The following is a 23,966-nucleotide window of genomic DNA, read 5'->3' as shown; positions in this document are numbered from 1 at the left end:
TACGAGGAGAGTCCGAGGCTGGCTGAAAACAGCTAACTTCATGTCATAGACGAACATCTCAGAATAAAAGACACATGAAAGAAGAAGATTCATTTAATGTCTTGTGACCCCCTGCCTGTCCGAATATTTATTGCATGAAAGAGATAAGATAACGAGATAAGTCAAACGAGTTATCGTGGGCACGGTGAAATTTATAATCCAGTGTACATTTACCTTTGCCACCAAAGGTGGATGGAGATTATGTTTTCACACCTCTGTCCGTCTGTGAGCAGGATATGTCAAAAAGTTACGGACGTATTCGGACGAAACTTGATGGACAGGTTAGGTATGTGACAAAGACAAATTGATTTGATTTTGGTGAAGATCCTGATCTGGATCCGAGGAGTTTTTAAGGGATTCTTCACCCTCGAATATGGCTAAAAACGATATATAGCACGATATCTCAAAAAGTTGTGGACGGATTCGGACAAGGATGAATCGATTCGATTTTGGTGAAGATCCGAATCCAGATACAAGAATCTTTTAAATATATATATAAAGGGATTCTTCACCATTGAGAGATGGGGCCAAAACCGATGTACAACGTGATATTTCAAAAGGTTGTGGATGAGTTATGCCAAAACTTGGTGGATGAGCTGGTTAGGTGAGAAGAACAAGCCGATTACATTTTGCTTCAGGACCGGATGCAGATCCGGCCCATCAGTGGGATACAAAACGTAAACCATTCAGCCAGGCGGAGGTACTGCTCTGCCGAATGCTGTTTGGTTGTGATATGCGCTGTCCCTGTTATCCCATTCGTCCATTATTTACCAAAACTGTTCTCAAAATCTGTGCGTTAGTCTGGTACACAATCAGTGCTGCTTTCCTTGGTCTGGCACACAGTTTGTTAATTTGGCATTGTTTCTGTGGCGCAAGTAAAACAAATCCTCTATGTCGTCACATAAAACCTGCGATAGCTTTCCCCAGGGTTACTTGGCCCCATAATAAAAGGGGAAACTTTTGCAGCGACAGATTCTCGTTAAGAGTTTTCTGTAAACCAAAAACTGAGGCAAATCTCCAATCCGCTTTCCTGGCGGACAGCGTATAGTCTCGTTGGACAGTCTGTGCCTAAATTCGGGATCGTGCAGGTGGTAGATTTCACCACTTAAACACCCGGAAGTCCAATGTTACAATATTATCAAGATATCAAATGTTTGTTATACATATGTACTATGCAAGTTTATTTTCCTGCTATTCTGATTCAATCGTCAGTGCTGCTTACCTTTCCAATATTCTCAGTCGTCAGTGCTGAATTACATCCCAAGTCAAATAAACCCAAATGAAGCATTGCAGAAAATGAGACCAATTCAAAAACTATCTAATACGAGCTACAAACTGCTTCATTTTACACTTCCGTATGCTTGCCAGATCTACAAGCCTTATTGCTAGGCCCTGGCATTGCCTTTTTGTGAACAAGAAAAGAAGACCTCAAGAACCCAGAAGACCCCAAAGACTCTGAAGACCCAAAAGACTGAAAAGACCCCAGAGAGCCAAAATATCCCAAAGACCCTTAAAGACCCCAAAGACACAAAAAAACCCTGTGACCGAAAAGTCCTCGAAGACCCAAAATACTCCGAAGACCCTTAACGACCCCACAGACCCAAACAATCCAAAACACCAAAGAGACCCAAAGGCCCTGAGGACGGAGTACAACAACAACAACAACAACAACAACAACAACAACAACAACAACAACAGGCATTTTAAGGCCATTTTCCCTGCAAGAGCGGGGGTTAGCCTTGCGGTCCCCATGACAATCTTCTCCATTTTGCCCTATTTTCTGCATCTCTCCTTGTTAACCCCCTTGCCCGCATTTCTTCTTCCACCATCTTCAGCCAAGTCTTTCTCGGTCTTCCCCGTCCTCTACTTCCTTCTACATTCATTTCCATCACTCTTTTCAACCAGTCACTTTCATCCTTCCTCAACACATGACCAAACCATCTCAACCTGTTTCTCTTCACAGCATCCATCACAGGCTCTATTCCCATCATCTTTCGCAATTCATCATTTGTCTTCCTCTCTCTCAACGATACTCCACACATCCACTGAACCATTCGCATTTCCACCCTTTCCAGCCTTCGTTGCTGCTCTACGTTCATTACCCATGTCTCACTCCCATAAATCACAACACTTCTCACACATGCAGCATACACCTTTCCCTTCAGCTTCAATGACACTCCCCTCCTCGTCAGCACGCCACTCAGTTCCCGAAACTTCTTCCATGCACATCTCACTCGAGCAACCGTTGCGAGTCTGATCCACCTTCTCCATTCAGCATGTCGCCTAGGTAACAAAATGTTTTCACACCTTCCAGCTTCAAGCCATCTCCAAGATCCAACTCAACATTTCCTCCATCTGCAGCTCCCTCTGTGCACACCTTACACTTGAATGTAGCTGCCACACTGGTTAATGACCCTCTCAAACCACTACATTTTTGATGAACCCACTCAGCGCAAATTGTACATTGAATGGAATTCACTCCGACACCCTTCCTGCACACAGCACACGGCCACTTCCCAGTTCTTTCCACCTCACCACATGCTTTACCACTTGCCATCACCTTCGTTTTTCCGATATTCACCCTCAGACCTTTTGTCTCCATACATTCCTTCCACTTGTTCATCTTCTCCTTCAGTCCATCCATACTTTCTGCAATCAACACCAGATCATCTGCATACAACAACTCCCACGGTAAACCCTCCTTTACTTTCTGAGCCAGCACCTCAATCACAGCTACAAATAGTAGTGGACTTAGTACCGACCCCTGATGCACTCCCACCTTTATTTTTTTATTTTTTATTTTTTTGTTTGTTTGTTTGTTTGTTTGTTTGCATACAAGATCGAGGCTCGTGAAAGAGCGAACATTAATCACACAGAAAGACAAACCGGCACATAAAACAAATAACATCGGGAGCGGTAGACAAGATGGGGAGAGAGGGGGAAGGACACAAACACAACATTTGAGAGCAGGGACCGAGAGACATGGAGACATCGAGAGATCTGTGGGAGGGAGAGGGCTTTGGGGGGGAGGCATGGGAAGGGGGGGGGGGTGGGAGAGGTATAAAACATATGGATGCTGCCAGGACTTCCAGGAAAGAAGTTGGAATTTCAAACAAGGTGGATCTGGGGTGAATTAGTGGGGGTAGAAAAGATCAAGGTTTTGGATGGGGGAAGATAGGAGATGGTGGTGAACAGCTGTTTTAAAGACCTGGAGGGAGGAGTGGGATTGAAGGGAGTGTGGGAGTTTGTTCCAGAGGCGGGAGAAAAGAGGAATGAAAGAGTCAAGGTGAGCAGAGAGCCGAGATTTCGGCAGTTTAACCATCAGAGGGTTGCTGGCAGATCTTGTGCGACCTGTAGGAATATTTGGAGGACAGAGCACAGAGAGAGCTGGGGGAGCAAGGCCGGAGAGGAGTCGGTAGAAGACAGAAAGACCACCTACCTGCCTGCGGTGAGTGAGTGAAAGGCCCTCAGAGATAGCTTCATCGCGGGAGATTCCATGATTCTGAAAGCTTTGGTTTCAACAGCGTGAAGCCGAGCTAGGTGTGAGGCAGGAGCACCAGCCCATAGGGGAGAACAGTATTCCATTGAGCTGCGGATGAAAGCCTTGTATGTGGTGAGGAGCTCAGGTGTGCCTAGGAAGGACTTCGCACGACGGAGGATGCCCAGTCGGCGACTGGCTTTGGAGGCCAGCTTGGAAATGTGGTTTTCCCAAGAAAGATCATGGCAGATAGTGAGACCCAAAAGCTTGAGCGACAGAACTTCTTGGAGAGGATTGTTGAGAAAGTAGATGGGAGGGTTGTCCAGTCGATCTTTTCGGAGAGACATAGTAAGAGTGTGAGATTTGTCAGGATTGAAAGACATGTTCCACTTGTTTGACCAGTCTGTGATTTTGTCCAGGTCTTCAGAGAGTGAGGAGGCTGCAGACTGCCGATCTGAGGGAAGAGGAATGGAGCGGCAGAGAGTGGAGTCATCAGCAAAGAGATAGAGAGGATTTTCCAGAGAGTCGGAGAGATCATTGATAAAGACCAGAAAAAGCACAGGGCCCAGCACACTGCCTTGGGGAACTCCAGCCTGAACAGGAAGGGGAGATGAGAGAAATCCATTCAGGGCCACACGTTCACTACGACCAGAGAGGAGGTCCGCAAGTCATGCATGGAGATTTCCATGGATACCATAGGAGGAGAGTTTGGTGAGCAGAGCTGGGTGCCAGACCGTATCAAAGGCATGTGATATGTCAAGGGAGACAGCTCTGATTTCCTGTTTGGCATCGAGGACCTCCATCCATTGTTGAGACAGCAGAAGCAGCATGTCCAGAGTAGAGTGACCTGGTCTGAAACCAAATTGATGATCAGAGATCAAGCCATTGGAGCAGAGGAAAATTTTTATATCCGAAGCAATGATGGATTCCATGACTTTGCTGATAATTGGGAGCAGGCCTTCACTTCAAACTCACCACTGTTCCCGTCCTTCATCCTAACAGCTATGCGCGCTCTTTTGTACATTGCCATCACTACTCTGATCAACCATTCCTCCACTCCTAACTTTCTCAATGCCCATGTCACTACTTCACGTGGAACCCTATCGAATGCTTTCTCCAGATCAACAAACCCAAGAAACAACTTCTTCCTCTTCTCCATATACTTCTCCTGCAACTGCCTCACAATAAAAAGCGCGTCTGTCGTTCCTCTTCCTGGCATAAATCCAAACTGCATTTCGTCAATCTTCACTTTCTTCCTTATCCTCCTCTCCAACACCCTTTCCAATACCTTCATTCCATGCTCCAATAACGTTATCGCTCGATACGAGCCACAGTCCAGAGGGTCACCTTTCCCCTTGTATAGAGGGACGAGGGTACTCAGGTTTCTCTTCTCGTCAATCTTCTTTCCAACTTCATCATCCCACCACCATGTTTCCGAGTGCCTCGGTGGTCCTTTTGTCCATCTACATACCTCACCAACGGCTCCCAACAGACTATCTTTCATTGACATCCAACCACTTTCAATCTCAAGCACATCATCCTCTACCCTACTCAGCCTCTCTTTTAGTGCCTCCCTCACTGTCACCTCTTTCAGCCTCCACACCTTCATTCTCGGTTGGTACTTCACCCGCCGAGCTCTCCTCGCACCTTTCACCCTTATGTCGCAGACAACCAAGTGGTGCTGTGAAACAGCCTCCTCCCCCGGGATCACCTTTGTGTCCCGGAGATGCCCCCTATCTCGCCTACGCACCAGCAGGTAGTCAACGGTTGTCGTCGACCCACCTGACGTGTATGTAACAAGCTTATTATCCTATTTCTGGAACTGAGTATTACAAATCAACAAATCAGCTCCATCAAGCCCTGAGGACCCAGTAAACCCAAAAAATAACCCCAAAGATACTCCAAAGACCCAGAGGACCAAAAAGATCCAGAAGACCCAAAAGACTCAAAAGACAAGAGGACCCAAAAGACTCAAAAGACCCTGAGTAACCAGAAGACCGAAAAGACCCCGAAGACCCAAATGATCCAGAGGACACAAAAGACCCGAAGCACCCAAATAAATAAAGTTGATATAAGCACACCTGACACAAGGCCCAGTCTTCAGATTTTGGCACGCACATGCGGCTGCACAGTGAAATAAACTGTTCATTTTTGACGGGCTTTATACTAGTGTATACATATACAAATACATATACATATATACACATGCACACGAGTATACACGCCATTGTCTCTCTGTGGCTGTCTGTCTGCCTTTGTTCCTTAATGCACAGCCACATCTTTTAAGTTACAAACCCAGGGTACAAATACAACCTTATGTTGTTGGGGGAGGGGTGGGGGGATAACATATGACTAATTGGTCTGTCAGAGAAGCGACAGGTAGGCTCTTCTGTTGTTGGCATTCTGTCTGTTGGCATCTGTTGCTTCTAACTTAACATAAATAAAAAGTACAATATCATAACTATACAAATGGATATTGTCGTTATATCAGAAAAAGCAGTGACAACACTGCACCAATTCACAGTTAATTATAATTACTTACCTTTTTAACTCAACTGGACTGCCGTCCAGTTGAGTTCATCACATACTGAACCCTCCGGCGTCCGTCCTCTGTCGTCCATTAACTTTTCGACGTTAACACTCCAGCGTCCACAAATATCAACCGATTCTGATCAAACTTGACATGCAGCATCCTTACCCCAAGGACCAGGTTGGTATTACATTTCAGCCCGATCCGTTGAAAAATGGCGGACTTAGGCGACCATTTTGTTTTTGGTCATGAAAACGACGTTAACACTCTAGCGTCCACAAATATTAACAGATTTTGATCAAACTTAATGTTTAACCCTTACCACACAAGGTAGGTTGCTATTGCATTCCAATCCCGATCCATCACAAAATGGCCGCCATAGGCCGCCATATTGTTTTCAGCTCCGAAACGACGTTAAGACTTTAACATCCACAAATATTTATGGATTTTGATCAAACTTGGTGTGTGAGACTCTTACCACACAACGTAGGTTGCTATCGCATGTCAACCCGATCTGTCATCACACAAGGTTGTTGGCTTTTCATCTATCTATAATTCCAGTAATCTCTGTACGTTTGTACGTCTGTTTGTCTGTGACCGCTGTTTCTCGACAACCACGGGTCCGATATACTTTTAACTTGCCAGGTATATTGCTGGGGACCCGAGGATGTGCCTTTTCAAGGTTTCATATTAATCGGACAATTACTTACCGAGCTATGTCCAAAAAACGATTCAACCAATCAGAGAGCAGCGAACGATCGCGTGTGCCGAACGTGGAGGACACACTCTGCCTCGGATGGCACATTTGAGAGCGTATTCATTTATTTCACGTTTGCAAACTATGTTGGCGTTAAACTATGTTTTAAAACTAATAAAACCGAATTTGCGATTCATTCGCTTTCCTGCGCGTTTGTGCACGCGATGGCGATTTCTTTACCAAACTCCGGAAGCCGTTCGCTTTGGACCAAACCATTGCATGTAAATAGAGGGGGGGGATTGTCACCGTACTCGCAAGCCGTTCGCTTTGGACCAAACCATTTCATGTAAATAGAGGGGGGGGATATAATTTTAGATATAGATATAGTACGGGCAATGCCCTAGTTTAAGTCAAATCTAGTACAGACAACTGACCTACTTTAAAGTGTCCAGCCAGTTCAGTTGAGTTCTGCTTCCCTGGAAGCTCTAGTTTAACATAAACAGCAGCCTGTGCTACGTTCAAAAGGTGTACGTATTCCGCCGGCCGTGGCCTCCAACCTGGACAACCATGCATACGGATGCAAGATAACTTGTTCGTGCAATCATTGGCAATACTCATTTAAATTGTGAAAATTCCAAATTTAGATGACAAAACAATGAGAGTCGTTTCCAGGTCAGTTAAGAAAAAAACCCTAAAAAAAAACACTGGACTTGGAAAAAAGCAAAAGGTGAAACACGTACGTACCTTTATGGTGACGGTGCTCCGCTCCTCGTATTTGCATTCACACAGCAGGCAGTATGCCTCGACATCATGTTCCGGGACAGGCATCGGATTTATCACATGGAGGCAGTCACTAGGGGTCATGAGGGTGAGAGTGAGCACATCAACAATAGTTTGGCTTCAACATGGATACGCAACAAATTGAAAAGAAAGGATCGAATTGCATTTGACGTCGTTGCCACATCCCACCAGTTCTTCTGCAGCAATTTCTTGGTGTAGAATTGCCCGGGGACATTCTTGTACTGAGGACAGATACACTTGCAACGAGCATCTTCCGACTTCTGCAAAGGGAAAAGAATACTGTACATCATTTGACAAGCACTTCCCTCTGTCCTTTTGTTGTATAGCAAGTCGAGGCTCAAAAAGAGCTAACACATAGGACATATAATAATAATAATAATAATAATACATTTATTTTATATAGCGCTTTTCAAGAAGCCCAAAGACGCTTTGACAGAGTACAAAAAACAAGTGCAAAAAGACAAAAATCAAGAGGTAAATAATCAAAGCAAAAGGAAGAAGGAGAAGAGATAGTCAGGGGTTAAATGCTGTGGGTTAAATGTTAAATGCAGTATTGAACAGGTGGGTCTTGAGTGATGTTTTGAATGTGGTGAGTGAGGAGGAGTCTCTGATGGTGTGAGGTAGCGAGTTCCAGAGGGTGGGAGCAGCGATGGAGAAGGCCCTGTCCCCCCAGGATCTGAATTTGGTCTGGATGGGGGGGGGGGGGGGGGGGGACAGGAGGTTGGCGCCAGCAGAGCGGAGGTTGCGGGTGGGAGTGTGTCTGGAGAGGAGGTCAGTCAGGTAGGATGGGGCCAGGTTATTGAGGGCTTTGTAGGTCAAGAGGAGGATTTTGTACTTGATTCTCTGGGGGATGGGGAGCCAGTGAAGCTTATAAAGGACGGGGGTGACGTGGTCACGGGTCCGGGAATGGGTGAGTAGACGGGCAGCGGAGTTCTGAATGTATTGGAGTTTATTGATGATTATTGAGGGTGAACCATAGAGGAGGCTGTTGCAGTAGTCCAGACGGGAGGTGATGAAGGCGTGGATGAGGGTTTCTGCAGCCGTGGAGGAGAGGGATTGACGGAGACGGGCGATGTTTTTCAGGTGAAAGAAGGCTGTCTTTGTGATTTGTTTCGTGTATTTGTCGAAGGAGAGGGTTTGATCAAAGATGATGCCAAGATTCCGGATGTGAGGGGAGGCGGATACTGGGAAACCGTCAATGTTGAGGGCGAAGTTATGGGTGGATTTGGTGAGCGTTTTTGGGCCAATGATGATTATTTCAGATTTATCATAGTTAAGTTTGAGGAAGTTGATTTGAAGCCAGGATTTTATTTCAGTGATGCAGTTTGTCAGGATAGAGTGGGTGGCGGTGGAGATTGACTTGGTGGAGATGAAAAGCTGGATGTCATCGGCGAAGCAGTGGAATTGGAGACCATGACGGCGGATTAAGTGACCAAGGGGGGACAGGTACAGGATGAAGAGGAGGGGGCCGAGAACTGAACCTTGGGGGACACTTTGGGGGAGGGGAGCAGTGGGGGATTTGCAGTTATTGGTGGAGATGAACTGGCGTCTGTCAGAGAGGTAAGATTTGATCCAAGAGAGGGCAGTGCCGGTAATGTTAAAGGTGGTTTCAAGTCGGGTGAGGAGGATGGTGTGATTGATGGTGTCAAAGGCGGCGCTGAGGTTGAGGAGGATGAGAATGTTGAGGTTGCCGGCGTCAGAGGAGAGGAGAAGGTCGTTGGTGATTTTGAGGAGAGCAGTTTCAGTACTGTGGTTGGAGCGGAATCTGGATTGGAATGTTTCATACAGGTTATTGGCAGAGAGGTGATGTTTGAGTTGAGTGGCTACAGTGCGTTCCAAAACTTTTGACAGAAAGGGTAGGTTGGATATGGGTCTGAAGTTATTTAGGGTGTCAGGGTTGAGTCCAGGTTTTTTCAGAATGGGGGTAACAGCAGCAATTTTGAGGGATGGTGGGACGATGCCTGTAGACAGGGAGGAGTTTATTGTTGCAGTGATAAGTGGAGAGAGAGCAGGAAGGGAGGCCTTGACAAAGCTGGAGGGGATGGGGTCCAGAGTGCAGGTGGCAGTTTTCATTCCTATGAGGAGTTCAGAGAGGTCAGTAGAGGAGACTGGGGAGAACTGAGACAGGGGTTGGCAGGATAAGGGGGAACAGGTGGTTTGAGGGGGAGCAGGTGCGGTGGTGGTTAAGCTGTTGTAGATGTTGTCAATTTTGCTTTGGAAGAATGAAAGGAAGGAGATGCAGTTGTCTACTGTGAATGACTGGGTGGTGGTGTCCAGGGGGCTGAGGAGTTTGTTTATTGTAGAGAAGAGTGCTTTTGGGTTTCCGGAGCCAGAGTGGATAATTTGAGAGTAGTAGGCGGAGCGGGCGCGGGAGAGGGCATCTTTGTAGTGCTGCAGGTGGACCTTGTAGGCTTGGGAGTGAATTGCGAGACCTGTTTTATTTCGGAGTCTTTCAAGTTGGCGAGCACGAGTTTTCATCAGGCGGAGTTCAGGGGTAAACCAGGGAGCAGAATGGGTGAAAGAAACTGTTTTGGTTTTTATAGGCGCAAGCTGGTCGAGGCAGAAGGAGAGAGTGTGGTTGTAGTAGTCAGTGAGGTCAGAAGGGGTGTGGAGGTCAACGAAGGGAGAAGTGGACATTTTTTGAGAGAGGGTGGATGAGAATGAGGTAGGTGAAAGAGAGTTTAGCTTACGGAAGTTGATAATGCGATAATGCCTTGGTGCTGGGGTGGGGATGTTGATTGTCATAGTGATGGCTAAGTGGTCAGAGAGGGTGAGGTCGGAGCTAGAGAGATGGTGCAAAATTAGTCCAGTAGAGCAGACAAGGTCGAGAATGTGACCACGGTTATGGGTAGGAAAGTTGACATGTTGAGTGAGGTTAAAGCAGGTGAGTAAATCAGTGAAGTCAGTGGTTATTGTGGAGTCAGTGGAGTCCATGTGGATATTGAAATCACCGAGGAGGAGGATTGAGGGGGAGAAGGAACAGAGCTGGGTCAGAAAGTAGGAGAAGTCAGACAGGAATGCTGGGTGTGGTTTGGGAGGGCGGTAGACGACTGCCATGACTGACTGTGTGTGACCAGAGAGTTTAAAAGCCAGGTGTTCAAATGATGGAGCAGATGAGATGGAGATGAGGCTGGTCTTGATGTCCTGTCAGTGAATTACGGCAATTCCACCACCTCGGCCCTCCGAGCGTGGTTTATTGATGTATGAATATCCATTGGGTGAAGTGAGGTTGAGTGAGAAGTAGTCCAGAGGTTGTTGCCAGGTTTCAGTGAGACAGAGAAAGTCCAGTTTATTGTCCAGAATGTAGTCGTTCAGGATGTGGCTTTTGTTGTTGAGGGACCGGGTATTGAACAGGGTGAGCTTGATGTTGCTTTGTACGGTGGGGATGAACTCAGGTGATTTTGCCAGGGTTTGCAAACAGGAGGCGCGATCGTGTGCGTTGCTGTGGTGACGTAGTCGATGAGTGGGAGTGCGCTGAGCTGACCAGAGTACGGGAATGGAGTGACCTGTTTGTAAGTAAACAAACTTGCGACCGGAGCCCCTATGAATGTATCTGGGTCGTCGCAGGAGTCCGTGGTATTTGATTGCAGAGATGCATGATGGGGTGGAGTGAGTGTTGAGCAGAAGAAGCCTTGCGGCGGAGTACCTTAGAGCCATGCCAGGCAGGAGCGAAGGGGACGAGGTGGACAACCTATCAGAGGCCGAGGAGGACGAGCAGGCCTTGCCAGTGCGGGACGTGCAGGACGTGAAGGCCAAGGACGTGCAGACCGGGCTCAACGACCGCAGCGGCAAACCAAGACAGGAAAGGCCGCAGCGGCAAACCAAGACAGGAAAGGCCGCAGCGGCAAACCAAGACAGGAAAGGCCGCAGCGGCAAACCAAGACAGGAAAGGCCGCAGCGGCAAACGACCGCAGCCGCAAACCAAGACAGCAAAGGCCGCAGCAGCAAACCGGGCGTCTTGCTCACCCCGGCCTCGTGGTGTTCCAGCGGCAAACCGCCCTCGTCCACGCGCAACCGCAGCCGCAAACAAGACAGCAAAGGGTAGAAGAGGCGTAAGACGCCCCGGGAGCGGGCCCGAGGCAACGGTGGAAGAGCCGGGCAGGCAAAGTCGGGAGCAGAGCCGGGACCGAGCAGAGAGCAGACCCAACGGCCAAAAAGCCGCCACGACCACCAGAAAAGCAGACTATATACAATGATCCAGTCGGAGAAGCGGCGAACAAATAACGCCAGCGTCCTCTCGCAGACCGGACCGGAACCGGAAGTCAGGCTCATATAAGATAGGTACGTGACTATCGGCTGCTGAGTAGTGCGTCGCCGTGGCACCAATACCTGTTCTGCCAGTGATATCGGCTGTCTGCACAGCCCTCTATTACTATCGCTGCAGAGATCATATTTGTTTTTCTTGGATGAACCGGAAATACTTATGACGTAGTTCAGATTTCCCCTTTGACCTCGTCTTCCAACCTTTATTTTCCGACTTCGAAAAGTAGGTGAATTTATTGCCGCAAGTTTGAGTTGTCAAAACTATTCACCGATTTTGACGAAGGTAAGTTTATATCGTTCTGAAACCAATTTATTGTGTTAGTTTATATATGTATCCACATCCAGTTGTAATATCTATCTATAATTCCAGCAATCTGTGTGTGTGTGTGTGTGTGTGTGTGTGTGTGTGTGTGTGTGTGTGTGTGTGTGTGTGTGTGTGTGTGTGTGTGTGTGTGTGTGTGTGTGTGTGTGTGTGTGTGTGTGTGTGTGTGTGTGTGTGTGTCTGTGTGTGTGTGTGTGTTTGTTTGTTTGTCTGTGACCGCTGTTTCTCGACAACCACGGGTCCGATATACTTTAAACTTGCCAGGTATATTGCTGGGGACCCGAGGATGTGCCTTTTCAAGGTTTTAAATTAATCGCAGAAGTAGTTACCGAGCTATGTCCAAAAAACGATTCAACCAATCAGAGAGCAGCGAGCTATCACGTGTGCCGAACGTGGCGAACAGACTCTGCCTCGGATGGCACATTTGAGAGCGTATTCATTTATTTCCCGTCGGCAAACTATGTTGGCGCTATGTTGGCGTTAAACTATGTTTTAAAACTAATTAAAACTAATTTGCGATTCTTTCGCTTTGCGATGCGATTTGCGATTGCGTTAAACTCGCTCGGGCGTTAAACTATGTTTTAAAACTAATTAAAACTAATTTGCGATTCTTTCGCTTTCCTGCGCATTTGTGCACGCTATGGCGATTTCTTTACCAAACTCCGCAAGCCGTTAGCTTTGGACCAAACCATTTCATGTAAATAGAGGGGGGGGATTGTCACCGTACTCGCAAGCCGTTCGCTTTGGACCAAACCATTTCATGTAAATAGAGGGGGGGGATTGTCACCGTACTCGCAAGCCGTTCGCTTTGGACCAAACCATTTCATGTAAATGTAGGGGGGGGGGTGGGGGGGGATTGTCACCGTACTCGCAAGCCGTTCGCTTTGGCTTTGCGAATGGACCAAACCATTTCATGTAAATAGAGGGGGGGGATATACTTTTAGATATATATATAGTACGGGCATGCCCTAGTTTAGTTAATTTGAGCACCGAAACCTTGTGTTTGTCCATAATAATAAAACGTGTCGTGGATGGAAATTCCAAAAAATGTCGTAGCGGTGCATCGTGCGCTCACAGCTCCTGCATCTCATGCATGTCATGACATGCATGCAATCACACGTTTGTGTTGTTAATTAATTGTTTGTCATCAGTCAGTACATACCGTGTGGGATATTGGCTTGAAGGAGAGAACTATGAAGACAACGCTGAGGATTACGATGTTTCAAAATATGCTCTTGCAGCTGATCTCATCTGTGGAGATCTAACCTCGTCATAATTATGTATAAAGTGAATATTGATGTGTTTGGTTTAAAATATTCTTTTCTAAGGGATCATTCCAAAATTACTTTAAGTGGGGTGCATTTTTACATGCAAATGTTCAAATAAAGGAAGCTACAGATATCATATTGTTCTGTATATATTGACATGGTAATTAATTATTAATTAGTTAATAATTAATTAAATTATGAATTAATTAATTACATTTTAATTAATTTCACATCACTTTTGTTGCCCTTGTATGCTTTCAAATGCTTTTTATTTTATTGAAATATGTCTAAAAACAAAAGTTACAGCATTTTAATGTGCATTTTTCAAGACAAAGCGGACAAAAGGTCACAGATTTTTCCTTTGTTTCCATTGATTACAAAGGACCAAAATCGCTCGTAATTGGTAAATATCAAATTGCTTTAACTCTCTTTAATATTAGACCTAAGACAATGATCTGGGTATCATTTTAATGGTATTTTCATGCTCTTTCCAATGGTACCAGTTGCAAAGGAGTTCCTTGTTTTAAAAAATTTTTGTCACGTACCTATATAAGAGCTAACACATAGGACGTATCGAGGCTCATATGAGCTAACACATCGGACGTATCGAGGCTCATGCAAGAGCTAACACATAGGACGTATCGAGGCTCATACAAGAGCTAACACATAGGACGTGTCGAGGCTCATACAAGAGCTAACACATAGGACGTATCGAGGCTCATACAAGAGCTAACACATAGGACGTGTCGAGGCTCATACAAGAGCTAACACATAGGACGTATCGAGGCTCATACAAGAGCTAACACATAGGCTATATAATAAAGAGAGAGCAGGAGACAAGAGGGAAGAGAGAGGGAGGCACAACAGTAAGGAGCAGGGACATCGGGAGATCTGTGGAAGGCAGAGGGCTGGGGTGGGGTAGTCTAGCTAGTACTAGTCTAGCTAGGCCCGGAATCAATCTAGTCGGCCTAGTCTAGCAAGTAGGGCGGTTAGGAATTTTAACAGTTACGAAGGAAGTCGTATTAATAGGTAGGAAACATAAACAAGATCACTTCCTGAGGTAACGATTCCCGAATCCCAAGTGAAACTGACAGACAGGAATGACTTTTCTCTTTACTAATAAATTGATAATCCAGACGGTTCGAAAAGAATTTCCGTTTGTTTTTCTTCTCACCTTTGTTTCCGCCACAGCAGCCACAGCGAGCGCAGAGACGATCACACATAGCGCCATATTTACTAATGGCAATGCAGGAGCCATATCGGCGACTTCACGCATTATTCTAATTTCTCCTTACAGAACAGATTAATTGGGTTCTAAACTATCTATAATCAGCAAAACGATTATTTAAAACGCACTTCACGCAATTATTATGGTTAAAATGATACGCTTTGACAAAATTACCATGACAAACAGTATTATACCACCATGGCCAATACATACCGCACTAAACGCGTCTTCTTCTTCTTTAAGAGTTTAATGGCGTTTGCACAGGCGCGAGGCTCTATATACGCCACGCATCTAAACACCTCGGCTGAGGCCAAAAAAATTCTGGGAACTTTATATTGTTGGCCCCATTTATTTTTTAAAAATGTAAACCGATTTATAGAGTCGAGGGCACAGAACTCAAATAGACGTAGAAGAACTATGCCCGTTCACGACACACACACAGCGGTGGCCCCGCTCGCGCGCTCACGCCGCCATTTTAGTTAGCGCAAGAACTGAATAGGCGAACGTGTGCGCTAGCTAGGCCTAGTGGAAGTGGATGAGTGGACGTGAATTTTTATATTGGACGGTGTTGTGTTGCTTTTAAACACTATTTTATGAATTCTATTCATAATTTAAATCTCTGTCGAAGCATTTTCCTGGCATCTTGACATAGTTTAGGAGGCTGAGGTGAGGTAGAGGATTGGAGGTGGGTGAGGGAGGTGGGAGAGGTGAGGTGGGTTGGAGGTGGGGAGGGGAGGTGGGGGAGGTCAGCTGAGGGGTTGGAGGGAGGTGGATTAGGTGAGGTAGAGGATTGGAGGTGGGTGAGGGAGGTGCGAGAGGTGATGTGGAGCGTTGGAGGTGGATTGGGAAGGTGGGAGAGATGAGATGAGAGGTTGGAGATGGGTGGGGGAGGTGGGACGCTTCATCAGTTCTGCGGAGACATTGCAGGATGCTTGAAGCATGTCTAGTCCTTGCTCTGACATAAGATTTTTCTGTTTCAGGGTGTTTACCACGGTCTCTAGAGTGTCGACTTTTTTCCGAAGTCTACGAGATTTACGTTGAGTGTTTTTGAGTCGCTTTTGATGAGAGATGACAATATCTTGCATTTTTCCAGCTTACGTTTCACACCCCTTGGACTATCCGAAACAAAGTAAGTGTGGTCATGATGATGTTGCTTGATTGGAGATGTAGGCAGTGCCTTGCTGGATGAACCCGCCAAGCACTGTGGTGTTTCTGAAGACGAAGTTGGAGAGTCGTTCTGGCTGGTTCTTGGACGAGGTGGTTTGCGCTGTTTCACAGTCTAAAAGTGACAAAGATAAAAATAAACAAAAGAAAATGTATAACTAGACTAGTTCAGTTTCCCAAAATTCACAAATTATATATGTATAGTACATGTATGTGTTACTGCCTTTGGAATGGATCAGACAATTTGTCTGCATTTCAATGGTAGCTTAAACTTCATCGGAACTTTAGATTGATAAAAATGTTTATTTTGTATTTTTCATTCATTCATTTATTATGATATATATTTTTGGTTGTCAGAAAGTTTGGAAGGAAAATTTTATTTTATTTTATTTTGGCCTCTATTCTTTAGTTAGTAAACCGGCCTAATGCAAGAATTCTGAATTTTACTTACCTTTTGGAGATGATTTGGGAAGTTGAAAATGATTGGAATTGAACCTTGGCGAAGTCTGGTTATCAGGCCAGTACGGTCAAAGCACTCAGCATCAAAATGATCCGAGCATAGGCTGGCATACTTGCTGGGTGTCCACTTGTCCCTCCTCATCTTTACGAGCCATTCTTTCTGAAGGGTTGAACCATCCTTGGGAAATCTATATTCAAAAGAAAAGACAAAATTTGTGAGCCCCCTTGGGTCTTTGCCCCCCCCCCCAACCAAAACTGCTTCCTACGCGCCTGCCCCCCACATGTTTTCTACACTCTATATACGGTACAGTGTCCGAAAATTCAATCACTAGACCATACTCTAGCCCCCAATATTTTTTGCTTGGCGACATTGTACACACAGCAAGGGAAATACTTTATCAAGCTTTATTTATTTTATCAGTTAAACTCGTAATGTTATCTTGGCTCTCACCCTACATTATGATTAACTAGGGCAAATGGGCACAGATTGCACTCACTCACGCGTCACACCAATATTTTCCACAAAGTAACAATTACTAACGATAAAGAAAGCGATTACAAAATACAACCCTATTAGTCTAATTAGACGACAAATGTTAACCTAGATCCTTGATAACTGAACATGTTTATGCATCTCCTAACAGCCCAAAATTGTGTGTGGCTCAACAAAATTGGGAGAGAAGAGATTAAGAGCTAGAGTCCTTAAGTTCAAGCAAAGGCACAGCCTTTGGTTCAAGTCAAAATGCACTGACAAATCCGCAAACACACACACACACACACACAAACACACACAAACTAACAGATGGGACTACATAAACGAAAAACTACATCTGTGCATAACGTGAAAGTTTAACTAGAGTTTGGCGAGTAAACTCTTCATAATTAAGAAAAATAAATTACTTACCTGTGGAATGTTTTCCCAGAACCTTTCACAAGTCGATTTGTACAGTTTATTGCAGCACAAGAAGGCATATTGCTGATATTTGTTGAACATTCACACTGCTCATGTTAACAATAGGCCTATCTGTACGCAGAAAGCGGAGGTGTCTTGCGCTAACTAAAATGGCTGCCGCGTTGCGGCGGAGGGGCCACACAGCGGCCTGCATAGTTCTTCTACGTCTATTTGAGTTCTGTGGTCGAGGGTAGTTTCGGCTCAGTCGGCAAAGTATATCCGGTACACCTGAACATGTGATCTCCATTTCTCGGGCAGTGTGGAAAAGGCGCGATCTGGCTTCCACGTTCCGAAGACATTGTGCGATGTGTTTCAAATTTTCGGAAACCTTACACCGCTCGCAAAACCCCAACGGGTGACACCCGATCTTATGTAAATAGGAGTTTGGAGCACAATGCCCGAGACTGCCTATAAATAAAGGACGAGAAGAACCTATCCGCCGCTTTGCTGATGGAACAGTTTGTCGTCACATCTCTTGTTGCGAGAAGTAGAAGCCAGAAGGGGAATGGGGACGACTGAGGGAGGGATGTACTGCATTGATATCTTGTGGGGGAGGGAAGGGTCTTCTTCTTCTTTCGTGTATCATCAGATGGCCAGCTCAGTGTCGTGCAGCCATGCCCTCGTCTATGGCCCTACGTCGAAGAGGCCGGCTTCTGAAGGTGGTCTGTATAGGGGGCAGATGGTAATTATGTGTTCGGCAGTCTGCTCAGGCTCGCCGCACTCGTAGGCGGCGCTGTCTGCCAGGCCCCACATCTTCAGCGATGATTTGAAGCGGCCGACCCCCGTACATACACGGTTCAGCAAGGTCCATAGCAGGCGTGGTAGGTCTTCTCCTACGACACCACCTACTGGGTCCCAGATGTAGCGGTGGATGCGGGTGGGCCCGGCCGTTCCCACACCTGCTTCCAAGATGCCGCCAGCCATGCGCTTCTAGACAGGTCCTCAGGGGTAGAACTGAGCATCTCTTGTGCCGCCTTGTTGTACTTGTCGGGATGGTAGTGCAGGCATTTTACGCAAAAAAAAGGGTCAACCTCACACTAATTGCAACAGAAGCAAACTCAACTGATTTGTGTATCCTCAATATGTCCTGAATGAGGAAAAAAAAGTGTTAAGGAATTGCATGGGTGGAAAGTTTTGAAAAATGCATAAATATGATCCTACCCAAAAACCGATTTTTAGCCCTTTCTGCTAGATTTGACTATGCTGTATTTTTTTCCTTGAAGCAAAAAAACATCTATATAATAATAGCGTCCGCTGATTGGACAGTCGAAGGCGACAGCAAGCCGTCCGCTGATTGGACAGTCGAAGGCGACAGCAAGCCGTCCGCTGATTGGACATTCGAAGGCGACAGCAAGCCGTCCACTGAGTGGACAATCCTGAGCATGCATTTGTGCCGGTGTCATCGATCGCGGTGTACGCTATACTAACCTCATCAGGTGGGTTTTCCATAATTTCCTCCAGCTATAATAGTTAGCTAGCTATTTATTACATTATGTTACATTGTACATATTCTGCTAACTAGTTTAAACACGCCGCGCACGCCACAACTACAGTGCTCTTTTCTGAGTTATGAACCTTCTAACATCCTCTGCACATCCCTGACTAGGATCCAGTTCCAAACATGCACGTTTTAAACCGTGCGTGCATATTTTTCAACGTGCATATTTTTTTTCCACTTTCAGGAAATGGAGGCATATGAACAGTGTGTCATTTGCAAGCAGTCTGTGGACGGAGGAGGGTCGTCAGTATCAACACTTGGAGAGAAGGGAAGTTCATCTATCAACCAGGCCAGTAAAAAAAGGGGAGACAATATTCATGCTGTACCTGGTGATAAGATACACAAAGACTGTCGCTGGACATACATTAATCCACAACAGATAGCCAAGGACACCAGGCAACAAGAGTCAGAAACAAGTACAAGCAGTGAGAGTCCTACACTAAGATCGACTACAGGGAGGTTCTCTTACAGTACTGATTGCCTGTTTTGTGGCACACCAGCTCAGTTTGGAAAAAAGAGAAAGAAGCCAAGTGAAGTCAGTGTTTTCCAAGTCAGGACAATTGAATTCAAGGACACGCTTTTGGCAACATGTCGTCAGAGACTGTGAAGGCACGGATTCTGCATGTGCATGACCTACATGCAGCAGATGCAGTCTACCACCAGACTTGCAGTGTGAATTTTCGCACATACAAGCAGATACCAGTAGCGTATCAGACAAACACAGAAGACTCCAAGAGGAGGAAGGCTGGTCGGCCTGTCGTTGATGAGAGGACAGCAGCATTCTTGGAGGTTGTGAAGTATATAGAAGAAAATGATGACGAGCAGATCACCATAAATGATCTAATTGACCTCATGCAGCAGAAGCTTGCACACAGTGAACATGAACCATACGGTTACACCCATATGAAGAGGAGTCTGCAAAAACACTTCGGTGAGAAGATAATATACACCGAGATCAATGGGAAACCAAACGTGGTTACCATCAGGACAACAGCCAGGGTGGTGCTGCAAGACTACTATGAGACACAGCAGAAACAAACAAACACAGAAGATCCAGAGAAGATCAAGCTTGTGCAGGCAGCTGCAAAGCTCATCAAACAAGATATCAAAGACATCGGGTTATCCTATGAGTCTTACCCAGCTCTTGATGACATAGAATCGCAAGAGGCTGGCGTCAGATTTCTTCCAGATACTCTTCGCGTGCTCCTGGAAGAACTATTTGCCGGGACCAAAACTCAAGCCAAAGTGGCGGCAATTGGACAAGCAATGATGCAGGCAACTAGACCAAGAGTCAGTCATGTTAGCACCACTTCAGTTTGGGGGTGGGCGTGCAACTATATCACCACTTTGCATCGCGGTTCCTCATTGATACTCTTCATCACCTTGGGTTTTGTTGCGCATACCAGGAGGTGCACCAGTTTGAACGAAATGCAGCCAAATTCCATGGAACAAACATTCCTGACCTATCGACAGAGTTTGTCCAATATGTAGCTGACAATGTCGACCATAACATCCGCACGCTTGATGGCCTTGGTACATTCCATGGTATAGGAATGATTGCAGCCATAACCCCTGGAATTAGATCAAGGCAGCCAATCCCCAGGATCAAGGCTACTTCCTTGGATGTGGCAATGGTTGGAAGGGTACAAGTACGGTACCACAAAGACGAAAGGCACAATTTGATGGCACTGACCTACCAGAAGCTTGTCAACCTTCAGGTCCAGAACAGCTGTGAAAATCTTGATGTCCTGTGGAAAGCATCCGTCCTATTTGGGTCTCCCAGACCTGCATGGTCAGGAATGATGCAGTTCGTGCATTATGGTGACCACCCTGGCAAAGCAACTGTTATGCTTCTGCCGATGATCGATCTGAATCCCAGTGATAGCACATGCATATTCTCGACCCTGACATTTGTTAGTGAGCATGCACGATGCCACAATGTCACCCCAATAATCACGTTTGATCAGCCACTCTGGTGGAAGGCTCTCATGATTATCAACTCTGAGCCAATGGAAAGTGATCTGAGACGAATAGTCTTGCGTTTGGGTGGCTTCCATGCAGAAATGAGCTTCCTCGGTTGCATCGGACACTTGATGGCCTCATCTGGGCTACAAGAACTGCTGGAGTTGATCTATGCCCCAAATGCAGTAATCCACATGATGTGTGGCAAAGCTGTTGCGTGAGCAGTTCGTGCACACTCAATTGTTGATGCAGCCCTCAATGCACTGATGCTATCAAACGTGTTCGATTTCCATCTACCACAGCAATTTGGAACTCCAGACAACAGTAAGGATGGAGAGTCAGAGTCAGCCGAAGCAGCTGCAGCTGCAAGGCCACCGGATCATCAGATAACAGATGGAAGCAGAGATGCGGACCTGGAGGGAGCTTATAAGATCTATGAGAAGCTGATAAATGGGGCTATATCTGCTGAAGAAGTTTGTCAGTCTGAAGTTCTAGTGAGAATCAAAGACCGCCTTCAAAAGCACATCGAGTCCACCAAGAAGTCCTCTAGAACTTCAGCTCTCTGGGTTCAGTACATGGACATGCTGGACATCCTACGAAAATACATCAGTGCAGAACGCACTGGAAACTGGGCCTTACATCTGCAGGCTATCCAGGACATGCTACCCTATCTGGCAGCATCAGGACACAATCTTTACACCAAATCTGCCAGGGTGTACCTTCAGCAGATGCACAACCTCAAGACTGAACACCCAGAAGTCCAACAACGTTTCGAGGAAGGGTTCCACGTGATTCGGCGAAGCGATCGCCTATGGGCAGGTCTCTCACCTGACCTGGTCATTGAGCAGGTTCTGATGAGAAGTTTAAAAACCAGTGGTGGGCTCACACGAGGGCGAGGGATGACGGAGCAACAGCGTCTGTTGTGGCTGCTATCGATGCCCGCCTGTGCAGAAGTAAACCAGGCAATGGAGGGACTCACGGGGGTCAACTACAACACTGGAGAGCAGAACAAAGACATGACCAAAGCAAGGCAATCCCGTGACTGGAAGGACACACTGACAGTTCTCAGTTATCTACAGGAGCACAATCCATTCAGCAATGACCCTAGTTTCCGGAATATTGCCACTGGGGAGAATGCCCTTTCCACCGTCAACGTTGATATAGCACAGTCCGTTGGCACTGCGATACTGAAGTCCATGGATGGACTAACACCTGCTGAGTTCACCTTCAAGAGGAAGGATCAAGCTGTCACTCTCGGCATGAAGTCTTCTGTAAGGATCGATGGAGATCAAATTCAAGTTGATCCACAGCTTCTCTTCCAGAGACTGGTCATAGTGGCACAGAACAGTGATGAACTCGAGTCAGCCCTCAAATATGAGCTATGTAGCTATCCCCCAGCCCTATTTGATTCCACTCTACTGCTTCGAGAAGCAAAGAAGCCAGCCCTCGCCGACGCCATCTGGGGTCTTATCGGGCCTCATGTTCCAGCAGATAATGTAGTTGATGGCTGCCAGTATGTCTTGGATGGTGGAGCACTTCTTCAACGCATCCCATGGTCCCATGGATCTACTTATAAAGACATATGCCACCAGTATACGGAGTATGTAACGAAGAAGTATGGCAAGGCTGTAGTGGTGTTTGATGGGTATGAAAGTAACAACACAAAGGACATGACACACCACAGACGGTCAAAAGGGAAGATTGGTGCCACTGTGACATTTACAGCCGACATGATTGTCACAATGCAGAAGGAACAGTTCCTGGCCAACAGGCAGAACAAGCAGCAATTTCTTTCCATGTTAAGTGAAGAACTGCAGAAGGCAAACTGTGAGACATACCATGCCTCAGGCGATGCTGACCTGCTGATTGTGCAGAAAGCTGTGCAGTGTGCTACCACCAACAATACTGTGCGAATGGGGGATGATACAGACCTCTTAGTCCTTCTCTGCTACCATGCAAGCCTGGACTCCCATGACCTGTTCTTTTGTTCTGAGTCAAGGAAGACAACAAAGAAGCCTCGCATTTGGAACATCAAGGCTACAAAACAACTACTTGGCCCAGACATATGTAAGCACATCTTGTTCTTACATGCAGTTCTTGGATGTGACACTACATCTCGCCTCCACGGGATCGGGAAGGGAGCTTCCCTCAAGAAATTCAAAGAAAGCGACATATTCCGAGAGCAGGCCGAGGTGTTCTATGCACATTCAGCCTCTACAGATGATGTGGCAGAAGCAGGAGAGAAAGCGATGGTGATTCTCTACAATGGAACATCAACTGACACCCTGGACTCCCTCCGATATCATCGGTTCTGTGAGAAGGTGGCATCTAGCTCTACTTACGTTCGGCCACAGGTCTTACCACCAACATCAGGAGCAGCAAAGTTTCACAGCCTGCGTGTCTACTTGCAAGTACAAGAATGGAAGGGATCTACATCTGGTACATTTACATTTTACTGTGTGCCCTGATTGCTGCTATGTTTATTCTTGTATTTTAGTATATTAATTTCAGTTAATATATTAAGTTCAATTACTGTGATGTTCTGTGTATCTTGTGTATTATTTTCACTACCTTCTGTATCATTGCTGCTGTGACAAAACCAAATTCCCTGTCTTATCTTACAGATGGACCTCGTCCTACAGAGTGGGGATGGCAGAAGTGTGTCGAGGGGTTTGTGCCAGTTCAGACAACCCTACCCCCTGCTCCTGAAAAGCTTCTGCGGATCATCAAGTGCAACTGCCAGGCTGACTGCAGCACCCTGAGATGCACATGCAAAAAGAACAATATCGAGTGCACTCCGGCATGTGGAAACTGCAGGGGATCCAGCTGCACTAACTCAATGCAGATGCCCTGTGACGACGATGATGACATTGTGTAGTGTTATATGTATTCTGTACACATATTTCATTGGTTCAATCGTTTGATCAACAGTTGATCAGTTATGTGATGATGTGATCACAATAAATTCTCATCACTGATACTCTGTATGTGTTTTTTTTGCTTCAAGGAAAAAAATACAGCATAGTCAAATCTAGCAGAAAGGGCTAAAAATCGGTTTTTTGGTAGGATCATATTTATGCATTTTTCAAAACTTTCCACCCATGCAATTCCTTAACACTTTTTTTCCCTCATTCAGGACATATTGAGGATACACAAATCAGTTGAGTTTGCTTCTGTTGCAATTAGTGTGAGGTCAAGTCACATTATTACTGGACTATGGCGGGACTTGAGTCTGCTTGGAGGCGCCACTTGTAAATTGGGAAGGGTCAATTGGGGCTTTCACAAGCTCCTCCATTTTGGGGGGG

At 46.0% G+C, this 23,966-nt stretch overlaps 4 protein-coding genes across 4 annotated transcripts in view; 2 read left to right on the top strand and 2 right to left on the bottom strand.

Annotated features, from left to right (window-relative positions):
- Window positions 1-14,851, bottom strand: part of TMEM9 (transmembrane protein 9) — a 43,562-nt gene extending 28,711 nt beyond the window's left edge. The window contains exons 1-3 of the mRNA XM_068133868.2: window positions 14,573-14,851; window positions 7,714-7,805; window positions 7,489-7,597 (exon numbers count right to left, since the gene is read on the bottom strand). Coding sequence (XP_067989969.1) covers window positions 7,489-7,597; window positions 7,714-7,805; window positions 14,573-14,674 — 303 coding nt within the window. The 5' untranslated portion in view covers window positions 14,675-14,851. The remainder of the gene's footprint in view (window positions 1-7,488; window positions 7,598-7,713; window positions 7,806-14,572) is intronic.
- Window positions 14,852-15,545: 694 nt separating this feature from the next.
- Window positions 15,546-17,653, bottom strand: LOC137438644 (THAP domain-containing protein 1-like). Its single transcript, XM_068133867.2, has 3 exons — window positions 17,154-17,653; window positions 16,242-16,437; window positions 15,546-15,905 (listed from the first exon to the last, which is right to left on the bottom strand). Exons 1-3 carry the CDS (start codon window positions 17,219-17,221, stop codon window positions 15,624-15,626), a joined length of 546 nt encoding a protein of 181 aa, XP_067989968.1. The 5' UTR covers window positions 17,222-17,653; the 3' UTR covers window positions 15,546-15,623.
- Window positions 17,654-18,044: 391 nt separating this feature from the next.
- LOC144888568 (uncharacterized) lies at window positions 18,045-20,190 on the top strand. The gene is made up of 2 exons (XM_078766989.1): window positions 18,045-18,637; window positions 18,884-20,190. The coding sequence occupies exon 2, from the start codon at window positions 19,288-19,290 to the stop codon at window positions 20,188-20,190; it is 903 nt and encodes a 300-aa protein (XP_078623115.1). The 5' UTR covers window positions 18,045-18,637; window positions 18,884-19,287.
- Window positions 20,191-20,927: 737 nt separating this feature from the next.
- On the top strand, window positions 20,928-23,639 carry LOC144888567 (uncharacterized). Its single transcript, XM_078766988.1, has 2 exons — window positions 20,928-23,100; window positions 23,286-23,639. Exons 1-2 carry the CDS (start codon window positions 20,928-20,930, stop codon window positions 23,537-23,539), a joined length of 2,427 nt encoding a protein of 808 aa, XP_078623114.1. The 3' UTR covers window positions 23,540-23,639.
- Window positions 23,640-23,966: the final 327 nt, after the last annotated feature.

Source organism: Myxine glutinosa, chromosome 13 (genome assembly GCF_964187855.1).
Source record: "Myxine glutinosa chromosome 13, kmMyxGlut1.1, whole genome shotgun sequence".
NCBI classification, from domain to species: Eukaryota; Metazoa; Chordata; class Myxini; order Myxiniformes; family Myxinidae; genus Myxine; species Myxine glutinosa.
This window is presented reverse-complemented; position numbering and strand designations above follow the sequence as displayed.

Coding starts and splice junctions, on each gene's coding strand:
- LOC137438644 (XM_068133867.2), bottom strand. CDS start 17,221: ATGCCTTCTTGTGCTGCAATAAACTGTACAAATCGACTTGTGAAAGGT. Junction 16,438..17,153: donor TCTGGGAAAACATTCCACAG/GTAAGTAATTTA, acceptor TTTTGAATATAG/ATTTCCCAAGGATGGTTCAA. Junction 15,906..16,241: donor TCCCAAATCATCTCCAAAAG/GTAAGTAAAATT, acceptor TGTCACTTTTAG/ACTGTGAAACAGCGCAAACC.
- LOC144888568 (XM_078766989.1), top strand. CDS start 19,288: ATGTCGTCAGAGACTGTGAAGGCACGGATTCTGCATGTGCATGACCTA.
- LOC144888567 (XM_078766988.1), top strand. CDS start 20,928: ATGCTATCAAACGTGTTCGATTTCCATCTACCACAGCAATTTGGAACT. Junction 23,101..23,285: donor ATGGAAGGGATCTACATCTG/GTACATTTACAT, acceptor CTTATCTTACAG/ATGGACCTCGTCCTACAGAG.